General features: G+C 41.1%; 1 protein-coding gene across 1 annotated transcript in view; it reads right to left on the bottom strand.

Moving 5' to 3' along the window:
- Positions 1-12,647, bottom strand: part of LOC101902555 (ATP-binding cassette sub-family C member 4) — a 313,640-nt gene that overhangs the window by 234,154 nt on the left and 66,839 nt on the right. The window contains 7 exon segments of the mRNA XM_059884434.1: positions 944-1,193; positions 3,631-3,756; positions 7,526-7,607; positions 7,610-7,640; positions 7,642-7,668; positions 7,670-7,690; positions 8,744-8,833. Of these exon segments, the coding sequence (XP_059740417.1) occupies positions 944-1,193; positions 3,631-3,756; positions 7,526-7,607; positions 7,610-7,640; positions 7,642-7,668; positions 7,670-7,690; positions 8,744-8,833 (627 nt within the window).

The raw sequence follows: 12,647 nt of genomic DNA, 5'->3' as shown, positions 1-12,647 counted from the left end.
TTTCTCAGGAGGCAGGTCAGATGGTCTGGTATTCCCATCTCTTTCAGAATTTTCCACAGTTTATTGTGATCCACACAGTCAAAGGCTTTGGCATAGTCAATAAAGCAGAAATCGATCTTTTTCTGGAGCTATCTTGCTTCTTCGATGATCCAGCATATGTTGGCAATTTTATCTCTGGTTCCTCTTCCTTTTCTAAAACCAGCATGAACATCTGGAAGTTCAAGGTTCACATACTATTGAAGCCTGGCTTAGAGAATTTTGAGCATTACTTTAGTAGCCTGTGAGATGAGTGCAATTGTGCAGTTGTTTGAACATTCTTTGGCATTGCTTTTCTTTGGGAGTGAAATGAAATCTGACCTTTTCCAGTCCTGTGGCCACTGCGGAGTTTTCCAAATTTACTGGCATATTGAGTGCAGCACTTTCACAGCATCATCTTTAGGATTTGAAATAGCTCAACTGGAATTCCATCATATCCACTAGTTTGTTCACAGTAATGCTTCCTTCAAGTGGCCTTAGCCCACTTGACTTTGCATTCCAGGATGTCTGGCTCTAGGTCAGTGATCACACCATCGTGATTATCTGGGTCATGAAGATCTTTTTTGCACAGTTCTTCTGTGTATTCTTGCCACCTCTTCTTAATATCTTCTGCTTCTATTAGGTCCATACCATTTCTGTCCTTTATTGAGCCCATCTTTGCATGAAATGTTCCCTTGGTATCTCTAATCTTCTTGAATAAATCTCTAATCTTTCCCATTCATGGATCTTATGATACTTTTAATACACTTTACCTAAGAAAAGAGGGAAATATGTACACTTTGGAAAGACTGCCAGCTTGGCACTGAAAGAGTTGAATCTCACCTAACTGGCACACAGTGACACAACATAAAGGAAGTATTTTAGGTCAAATCTGCCTATAACTTTAAAGAGTTATTTTTCACCAAACCTTGATTCTTCGGATGCTGACAACAGCCTCTGACACCTTCTCAACGGCCATGGGGAAGTAGAGGGTACTCGAGAACCGCAGAGCCTCGAACAGCATCACCACCACAAACACTTGGCTAGCTGTGATCAGGTTGTCAAGGAGCTCATTGGCGATGAAGGTAACGAAAATCATGATTTTGCTCACAGCGAAAAATGTTGCCAAATTCATGCCCCTAAGGTAGGAACTTCTCAGAATCTTGGAAATTTCCTTTCTAGAAAAGAAAGTAGGACATACGATTTAAAAAAAAAGCATCAACATACAAGACATGAATTCAGTGTCCGTGTGAGTGGCCCTTTTCTAGGGAGTAGACACAGATTAAAATAAACCATCCCTCACATCATGGAGACATTAGCATAGTCCACATCCAGGGATCTGCCCAAACACCAGGACCACAGACTTCATAATCACTTCACTCTTTCAAGTAAGGGGAGGATTAAAGTCACAGTTTTAAACATTTTGGGTCAATCAGACTAGGTTTGAACATTCATTCAACATTCATAATCATAAGTCCTGTGCTGGGCTCCTCACAGAAAGACACAGCCTGTCCCCTCCAGGGCTCATGAACCTGTGGGGGAAGAGAATTAGCAACCACAAGATTGGGAGATAATAGACAGAGACAGTCAGCACAGCTCCCATGGGGGCTCAGGGCAGAGGCATGTAACTCAGAGCAGTGGAGTCAGGGCAAGTCACACACACGTGGACCCTGAGAAGATGAGTTGGAGTCAGTCAGGCTTGGAGCAGGCCAGAGAAGAAGGAACATGGGAATGTATTCCCAGCAGTGGCAGGGGAGGCGGGGAGCAGAAATGTGCAGTCAGATGTGACAAGGTGCAGTCAGAGAAATGATCATATGATGTTTAAACAAAAGATGGAAAACAAAAGGGACAGTATTTTCATAGCTCCTTTTGAAATGAATAATAGTAATTCATGAATTAGTTAGTGGTAAAGAATCCACCTGCAATGCAGGAACACAGGTTCAAACCCTGGGTGGGGAAGATCCTCTGGAGAAAGCAATGGCAACCCCTCCAGTATTCCTGGCTGGGAAATTCCGTGGACAGAGGAGCCTGGTGAGCTACAGTCCATGGGGTCACAAAGAGTTCGATCAGTTCAGTTCAGTTCAGTTCAGTCACTCAGTCGTGTCCGACTCTTCGCAACCCCATGAATCGCAGCACGCCAGGCCTCCCTGTCCATCACCAACTCCTGGAGTTCACTCAGACTCATGTCCATCAAGTCAGCGATGCTATCCAGCCATCTCATCCTCTGTCGTCCCCTTCTCCTTCTGCCCCCAATCCCTCCCAGCATCAGAGTCTTTTCCAATGAGTCAACTCTTTGCAAGAGGTGGTCAAAGTACTGGAGTTTCAGCTTCAGCATCATTCCCCACAAAGAAATCCCAGGGCTGATCTCCTTCAGAATGGACTGGTTGGATCTCCCTGCAGTCCAAGGGACTCTCAAGAGTCTTCTCCAACACCACAATTCAAAAGCATCAATTCTTCGGTGCTCAGCCTTCTTCACAGTCCAACTCTCACATCCATACATGACCACTGGAAAAACCATAGCCTTGACTAGATGGACCTTTGTTGGCAAAGTAATGTCTCTGCTTTTGAATATGCTATCTAGGTTGGTCATAACTTTCCTTCCAAGGAGTAAGCGTCTTTTAATTTCATGGCTGCAGTCACCATCTGCAGTGATTTTGGAGCCCCAAAAATAAAGTCTGACACTGTTTCCACTGTTTCCCCATCTATTTCCCATGAAGTGATGGGACCAGATGCCATGATCTTCGTTTTCTGAATATTGAGCTTTAAGCCAATTTTTTCACTCTCCACTTTCACTTTCATCAAGAGGCTTTTTAGTTCCTCTTCACTTTAAGCCATAAGGGTGGTGTCATCTGCATATCTGAGGTTATTGATATTTCTCCCGGCAATCTTGATTCCAGCTTGTGCTTCTTCCAGCCCAGTGTTTCTCATGATGTACTCTGCATATAAGTTAAATAAGCAGGGTGACAATATACAGCCTTGACATACTCCTTTTCCTATTTGGAACCAGTCTGTTGTTCCATGTTCAGTTCTAACTGTTGCTTCCTGACCTGCATACAGACTGACTAAACACAACAACGAAGAATAAAGAGAGATGGGAGGGAGGTTCAAAAGGGAAGGGATATTTGTATACCTATGGCTGATTCATGTTGAGGCTTGACAGAAAACAGCAAAATTCTGTAAGGCAATTATCCTTCAATAGAAAATAAATTAATTAAGAAAAAAGAATAGTGATTCATATAGTTTGGCTCAATATAGGTACACCAATCTCTATAATCTCCCCATTTATGGGCCATCAACATAAATTACAATCTTAATTTGAATGTCATTGTCTCAAATACTATCTTAAAGACATTGCTTATTGAGATTCGAGGTATTAAGAACTACTTAGAACTTCACTTCTATACAACTAAGAAGCATATGTATTTTTTACTTTGAGAATATGGTAAAAATGATGTCTCCACCATTCTCCTTAACCTTCCTGTAACATGTGGATGATGCAGTGAATAGTAAGTATTGGTGAACTTAAATACTTCTTTGGTAAGACATCTAAAGCATCCAGTAGAATAGGAAATAAAGCATGAAAATATGGAGTGACATCTATATATATAAACTTACCTTCTCAGTCTGGTAATAAGGTCTATAAATGACTTTTCCCAAGCATTCATTTTTATTGTTCTGATGCCAGTTATGACTTCACTAATGGTCCTGATCCTCTTGTCTGTGAGAGCTGCGGTCTTACTCCTGAGGAGACAGACGTGACAGATGAGCTTTAGTGACCACAGCCCAGCTTTCCTTAGCAACAGCAGTAGTGGGCATGGGGGCAAGGGGTGGTGGTCAGGAAGCAAATGGTTCTCTATGGCCCTTTTGCACTTAGAACACAGGCAGATTCTACTCAAAGCACAAATGGATAAGAAGGCTTCAATTAGGAAGTCAACCATTCAGCCCATTTCAAGAAGTAACTTGGAGAATGTGCAGCTTTGGCTAGGGAAGACCTGAAATGAGTCAGATACAAACCATCTATCTGCTCAAGGAGGTCACAGTCAGGTAGGGAAGGCAGAAAGACACCCAGGAAGACAATGTCTGTGCTGTAATAAAAAAGGAGAGAAGTTCTAGGGAGCAGAAAATATGGAACTTAATTCCACCAGGAAAAGAAAACAAGAAGAGCTTCAGAGACCTGGTAGCACTGGAGGAGGGCCTCGAAGGATAAGGAAAATCTTTCCACAGCAAAGACAAGAAAGGAAATTCCAAATAAAGAAAGACACTAAGCACAGACCTGCACACACACAACACACACAAGAACTCAATGAGCTTCAAATAGCACAACATCTCCATCACCTGACAACCACCCACCTCCAACTCTCTGGGACCTGCTTTAGTCTAACTAGGCCGCAGAATGCTCTTCACCAGCAGCCTCTTTTCTATCACATGTGCTGCTGTGAATGTGGGGCTTCATGAAGACACAATGAAGATGAGCCTGGCCCTTGGGGTGCTTATAATTTAATGGAAACATGAACATAATACCTGAAAAGGCTCTAACACAAGCATAACAAAAATATATGTGGTGAGAAATGGGCCTACAAGATTATCAGTATTTAATAATATTTAAATCTATTTCTGCTTTATTGACTATGCCAAAGCCTTTGACTACGTAGATCACAATAAACTGTGGAAAATTCTGAAAGAGATGGGAATACCAGACCACCTGACCTGCCTCTTGAGAAACCTATATGCAGGTCAGGAATCAACAGTTAGAACTGGACATGGAACAACAGACTGGTTCCAAATAGGAAAAGGAGTACAGCAATGCTGTATATTGTCACTCTGCTTATTTAACCTATATGCAGAGTACATCATGAAAAACACTGGGCTGGAAGAAGCACAAGCTGGAATCAAGATAGTCGGGAGAAATATCAATAATCTCAGATATGCAGACGACACCACCCTTATGGCACAAAATGAAAGTGAAAGTGAAGTCTCTCAGTCATGTCTGACTCTTTGCGACCCCATGGGCAGTAGCCTGCACCAGGCTCCTCCGTCCACAGGAATTTCTAGGCAAGACCACTGGAGGGGGTTGCCATTTCCTTCTCCAGGGAATCTTCTCGACCCAGGGATCGAACCCAGGTCTCCTGCATTGTAGACAGACGGTTTACCATCTGAGCCACTGGGGAAGTCCTATGGCAGAAAGTGAAGAGGAACTAAAAAGCCTCTTGATGAAAGTGAAAGTGGAGAGTGAAAAAGTTGGCTTAAAGCTCAACATTCAGAAAACGAAGATCATGGCATCTGGTCCCATCAATTCATGGGGAGAATAGATGGGGAAACAGTGGAAACAGTGTCAGACTTTATTTTGGGGGGCTTCAAAATCACTGCAGATGGTGACTGCAGCCATGAAATTAAAAGACACTTACTCCTTGGAAGGAAAGTTATGACCAACCTAGATAGCATATTCAAAAGCAGAGACATTACTTTGCCAACAAAGGTCCATCTAGTCAAGGCTATGGTTTTTCCAGTGGTCATGTATGGATGTGAGAGTTGGACTGTGAAGAAAGCAGAGCACTGAAGAATTGATGCTTTTGAACTGTGGTGTTGGAGAAGACTCTTGAGAGTCCCTTGGACTGCAGGGAGATCCAACCAGTCCATTCTGAAGGAGATCAGCCCTGGGATTTCTTTGTGGGGAATAATGCTGAAGCTGAAACTCCAGTACTTTGGCCACCTGATGTGAAGAGTTGACTCATTGGAAAAGACTCTGATGCTGGGAGGGATTGGGGGCAGGATGAGAAGGGGACAACAGAGGATGAGATGGCTGGATGGCATCACTGACTTGATGGATGTGGGTCTGAGTGAACTCCAGGAGTTGGTGATGGACAGGGAGGCCTGGCGTGCTGTGTGATTCACGGGGTCGCAAAGAGTCAGACATGACTGAGAGACTGAACTGAACTGAACTGAAATGAAATAACTTGGACATGGGCAAATTCTGCTGAAGGACTCTACTTATTATGATACAGTGCCAAGAGGAGTCAGTGAATGCCTTCACTGTTCCTGTTTCAAATAGGCCTTTAACATAAGGTTGGAGCCTCCATTGGCTAAGTCTGAAGGGTCTACAACCCACACAAAGAAGAGACTAGAGAAGGCATTGGTCTTGTTTTTGAACAAAAGCATCAAGCAACTATGATGTTAACTACATATTATCAAATTTTTTATCTTTTTATTGAAGGATAATTGCTTTACAGAATTTTGTTGTTTTCTATCAAACCTCAACCTGAATCAGCCATAGGTATACATATATCCCCTCCCTTTTGAACTTGCCTCTCATCTCCCCCGCATTCCACCCCTCTAGGTTTATCCAGAGCCCCTGTTTGAGTTTCTTAGCCATACAACAAATTCCTGTTGGCTATCTATTTTACATATGGTAATGTAAGTTTCCGTGTTACTCTCTCCATACATCTCACCCTCTCCTCCTCTCTCCCCATGACCACGAGTGTATTCTCTATGTCTATTTCTCCACTGCTGCCCTGTAGGTAAATTTTTCAGTACCATTTTTCTAGATTCAATATATATGCATTAGAATATGATATTTATCTTTCTCTTTCTGACTTACTCCACTCTGTATAATAGGTTCTAGGTTCATCCACCTTATTAGAACTGACTCAAAGGTATCCCTTTTTTTGGCTAAGTAATATTCCATTGTGTATATGTACCACAGCTTCTTAATCCATTCATCTGTTGATGGATATCTAGGTTGCTTCCATGTTCTAGCTATTGTAAATAGTGCTGCGATGAACAATGGGATACATGTGTCTTTTTCAATTTTGGTTCCCTCAGCATATATGTCTAGGAGTGGGATTGCTGGGGTCATAACACCATACACAAAGATAAACTCAAAATGGATTAAAGACCTAAATGTAAGATCAGAAACTATAAAACTCTTAGAGGAAAACATAGGCCCAACACTCAATGACATAAATATAAGCAAGATCTTCTCTGACCCACCTCCTAGAGTAATGGAAATAAAAACAAAATAAGCAAGAGGGACCTGATTAAACTTAAAAGCTTTTGCACAGTAAAGGAAACTATAGGCAAGGTGAAAGACAACCCTCAAAATGGGAGAAATAATAGCAAATGAAACAACTGACAAAGGATTAATTTCCAAAATATACAAGCAGTTCATAGAACTCAATACCAGAAAAACAAACAACCCAATCAAAACATGGGAAAAAGACCTAAACAGACATTTCTCCAAAGGAAACATACAGATGGCTAACAAACACATGAAAAGATGCTCAACATTGCTCATTATTAGAGAAATGCCAATTCAAAAACTCAGAATGGCCCTCATCAAAAAGTCTATAAACAATAAATGCTGCAGAGGGTGTGGATAAAGGGGAACACTCTTGCACTGTTGGTGGGAATGTAAATTGATACAGCCACTATAGAAGATAATATTGGAGATTCCTTAAAAAGCTAGGAATAAAACCTACAGATTATCAATTTTTAAAACCAGTGTTTCTCTTACCGGAGTGATGAAAACAACATCCCAAAGCAGCTTTGCAAAAGCAGAAGAATAATGAGAACCGCCATTCCAGCAAGACACGAATTCCTATTTCCATCCAGAGCAGGGCAGTCACTGCGGATAGCCTGCAGTGGCCCCACACACAGAATAGTGCAAGAACGTTGTTACCTTAAGAGAGAAAGACAAAGCCTTCTTACAATGGTGTAAAAACCAATAAGGCTACAGTATGGAAACAATATGCTCTGACGGAACAAAAGGAACTTAAACAGAAATGATCTCAGTGGGTTTTAAAACTGCTAAAGCAGAAATCCAAGTGTCCACCCCAGATGATGCCTTTCAGGGCAGCACAGGGTCTTCAGGGATGTCCCAGGAGAATCAGACCAGCAGCACTGAAGATGTGGATCTTGTGCACAATACAGATGAGCTCAGGGCTTCCCCAAATGCTCTCTGTTCCAGAGTTTAGCCCCCATCTCCTCTGGGGAACCATGGCATCCCCGGAAAGCCTACATTATGGTACCTGCCACTTTCTCCAGTAATTACTTGTGTATTTAGCTCCCTGATAGGCTGTGGGCCTCTATAGGGCAAAAACTAAGCTTTTCTCATCCCTGAAAATGAGCAGAGGCCTCACTTCATGTTGATGAATGAATACTTGAAAGCGAAGTATCTAGTGCAACACAGATTTGACCAACCACTACAAGGCCCTGGATAATGTGATCTATGCATAAGGTCAGTGGAAAAAAGACTGTGGAGGGGACGGTAGAGAGGTGGTTGTGTCTTGCTGGGGACCACGGACTTGGCATTATTCTTCACAGGTTCCCTATGCAGCAGGCACCTGAACAGGGTGCAGGGGAAAGAAACAATCCCTCCCACCAGGCCTTCATCATCCAGAGGATGAGGAAGACAGCTTCAGCAACAGCCAACACCACATGCCAAGGATGGCCATGCCAGGAGGAAACCCCTAGAGACACTACCAAACCTGAGCAAGAACACTGCTGCCTATTTATTTATTAGAAAAACAAAACTCTCATTTACAGAACAATACATATAATTACATCAAAAGTTGCACACAGAGAAATGGAAAGTTGGATTAAATACAAACCTTTGTCTTACATCCTCAATGGAATCCTGGCCGACACCAAACCCTGGCACCTCTCATCCCAATAAGCTGAACCCAGTGAGAAAGGATGGGAAATGGAAGAGGATCCCTCAGGGGCAGCTCACCTGGTCAAACCTGTTCACATCGTTGGACAGCAGGTTGACTATCTGGGCCTGTGGTGGTCTCCCCATGGCCGAGCTACTCAGGCGAAGTGCCTGAAATGAGAGAGGGAGACAGAGAACTGGATTTCCTAAGGTGATACCAAGTCATCTTAGACATAACACAATGGAGCATGGTGTTCCAGGGGGTCTTGAATGGTGTCAGCAGGAGCAGGATGACCCCTGACAGCATGGCTTTAGGGACACTTGTTTCACCCTCTAACTCCTGAGTGTGGCAGCAGCCTCTTCAGCAAGGATGGCAAAGGGGAGGAGCAGGAGGTAGAAGCAAAAATCCCCGCCCTATTTCAGTGAACTTGGACCTGTCTGAACGGGTAAAGGGTGTAGGTTTACACTTAAGAGACAACTAAGTAATTTTGAGCCAAAATTAGATGAGAGCAGAGAGGCTAATTTAAGGAAGGAAATTTGGAGACTTGGACTATAAATCCAGACTCAATCATTAATTCTGTGGGTAGACAAATATATTAAAGACCCACGTTCAGGCCTTAGTTGGTTGATTCTTGAAATGAGCAAGTATAAATATACAAAACACTGTTACTATGAGGAAACTGTGTTCTTAACGCCAGTCTGCTGACTTACAAAAACCCACAACCGGTGTTACACAATCCCTTTATTTAGTAAGAAAAATGCCCTAGAGATCTTGAGGAACTGAAGACACAGGCCAGGAGCTGCTTCAACAGACCACCACTGGAGCCACTGAATCCATAACACAACATCATACTTTATCAAAAATGCTTCGTTTACTCCTCAAGTTAAAGAAGAAAACCCCATGATCAAGTGAGAATGTAAAATGATATAACCACAATGGAAGAGAATACGCCGGAAGTTCCCTCAAAAATTAAACAAGAAATTATCATACCAATACAGAAATTAATAATTACTAAAGAGATAATACTCAAGAAAAGCTAAAAATGACAGACCTTGAAAACAGAACAATTTAAACTTCATATTCAGAGCATCTATGTTCACAATAGCTAAAAGGTGGAAACAACTGTCCATTGACAGATGAGAGGATACACAGAATGTTGTATAGACCTATAATGTAATGTTATTCTGTCTTAAAAAGGAATTAAATTCTGACACCTGCTATAACATGGATGAACCTTGCAGATATTGTGCTACAGGACATAAGCCACACACACACAAAATGACAAACACTGTATAATTCCACTTAACAGAGGTACCTACAATAGTCAAATTCACAGAGAGAAGAAGAACAGTGCTGGGTAAGGGGATAGGGGCTGGGAGTTAGTGTTTAATGGGTGCAGAGGTTCAGTTCAGGAAAAACAAAGTTTCAGAGATTAATTATGGTGATGGCCACCAACAATGTGAATGTACCTAATGTCACTAAATGCTGCATTGAAAAGGAGTGAAAATAGGACACTTTATGCAGTGTATACTTCCCCACAATAATAATAAAAAAAATCAATGATCAAAAGCCAAAAGTAACTTTACCAATTTGTGACAATGTATTAATAAATAAATGGCAAGTCATTTGTATTTATGGAAACTCCCATAGGATCATTCAAAATTCAGCTGAAAAGAGCATGAAAACGCTGAATGGGCCATGTTAGGAGTGGCAGATGTGCAGCCTTAGAGATCCCCTGGAGACCTGCCCCAGCCTGGAATCCATAGTGTAGACAAACTACAGCTACGAGCTTAGCAGACACTCCATTTCTAACACTCGACCTGGTTTCTTCCCAGGACCAGGGATCAGGAGGTGGGGCCCAAGATGAACCACAAACATTCAGAGGGGCTTTCAGAGCTGCTTTGTCGCACCAGTTTTTTGGGTCCTAGGGAATCAGTCCGCCTGTAATCTGAAAAGGAGTGTCTTGTTTCTACAACAGCAGGACTCTAGATGCAAGGCTGTGCACAAGGAAATCTGTCTTTCCCATGTTTCTGGAATTTCAGATTATGTCTATGGTGTAATCCCCACAATTTCTGACTTCATATAGGAACCATCTTTTGGGTACAATTAAGACAGCAAATGAACATCTCGGGAGATGGTTACATTCACATAAGCCAACGTGCCAGGTCAGATCACATTTCCAAAAGGCAAGATTTCAAAGTGTTAGAGGAAAGAGGAAGAAAAACAAGTGGACAATGGTGAACCTGCGCAGCAAAGAGTGAGCTTTGACTACACCATCGCCTCACACCTAACTTCAAGCTTTCACAATGCAGTTCTGGTAAAATTTCATAATTATTATGAGAGTTATGGAGAAGAAAATGGCAACCCACTCTAGTATCTTGCCTGGAGAACCCATGGACAGAGGAGCCTGGCAGGCTATGGTCCGTGGGGTCACAAAGTGTCAGACTGAGCGACTATCACTCACATGAGAGTTAAGCATGATCTGAAAAGACAAACATTTAGCCCATTGGTGGGAAAATCTTGAGTATCCACCTCCTAAATGGTTAAAGATGCAACAGAATAACAAAGATGATGTTGAATGGCAATGAAGACCCTGACTGGAATGTGTTGGCACAGCTCAGATTTCCACATCACCCAGAAGGAAACCAACTCAGATGCTGCTGCCAAACAAGACACTGAGGTCTCCAGGTTCACTCAGTCCCGGGATGTACAAGACTCTGCTCAAGGAGAGATGAGACGACATCTCACTTTCTGCTGACAGAAGTATTCCAAAGAAATGGAAGTTCTAGATAAGTAGCAACCAGGTAAAAGAAGCAATATTTTAAATTTAAGCTGTTTGGGTTTATCTTTCAATGAGGGCTATATTTATTAATAAAAATTGCATATGTTTAAGGTTAGCACATGATGCTTTTATATAAATACACATTGGGAAATGATTACTATAGTAAAACCACTTAAAATATCCACTACCTAATACAGTTATCCTATTTTACATGTGTGGTGAGAACATTTAAGATCTACTCTCTTGGAAAATTTCAAGGCTGCAATACAGTCAAATAAGGATTTTTTTAAAGCAAACAGTCTTGGGCAAAGAGGTATCCAAGGTCAAATTTAAACAGAACCCTTCAGCTCTTGACACTTATATATCTGTGGCAATACCTTTGTAAAGATACCTGAAACCCTTATTCCTTTTATGCTAGTTTAGACCAGGGTAAACTGTGAAATAATTCCTGGCATTCCTCAGTACAAAATTAGTGAACACATTAAATCAGTTCTAATTAAAAGTGCTATGATGCATACTAAAGATAAAAGGAAATCTTGTATTAAAGTAGCTTAAATGAAGAGCAACAAATTCTCTCTAGAATGAATGAAACAATGTAAAATTTCAAGTTTTATCTCAAAAACCCTACTATTTTCTTTAATATCATTAACAACAACCACATCCATAGAATATAGTGAGTGAGTCTATATTTGGCATGAATTCTTTATATTTTCTCAAATTACATAACTATATTGAATATAATTAGAGGGGTCTTTTAAAATTATAATCATTCCCTTTCTCAAATACATTATCTGCTTCTAGATATAGTTTTATAGATCCAATCTCCTTAGTTCCCTTTTAAATAAATATCTATGTAAATTAAGGTTTTAATGAACAACAAGAACAATTTTCTATAAACAGCACTATGGGATCTAAGCATGAAGACACTGAAAATCGCTTGATACTTTGATGCTTATTTTTTAAATATTTAATTTAATATTTTAAAAATATAATTAATATTATTTAATACTACAAATTTAGTAAGTTTATGCACAGCCTATGGCTAAAGTTATCAAGGACAGCCCTCATGTGATCTCAAAGAATTTTTTCATTATTTATTGGTAAAGTTTACTTCAAACAACAACAACTTGGCTTGATGCAAATAGCAAGTCTCTAGGAAGGTGTAAATAGATCCCAGTTATGTAATTTTTAGTTTACAGAGA

Source organism: Bos taurus, unplaced genomic scaffold (genome assembly GCF_002263795.3).
Source record: "Bos taurus isolate L1 Dominette 01449 registration number 42190680 breed Hereford unplaced genomic scaffold, ARS-UCD2.0 Leftover_ScbfJmS_1899, whole genome shotgun sequence".
NCBI lineage: Eukaryota > Metazoa > Chordata > Mammalia > Artiodactyla > Bovidae > Bos > Bos taurus.
This window is presented reverse-complemented; position numbering and strand designations above follow the sequence as displayed.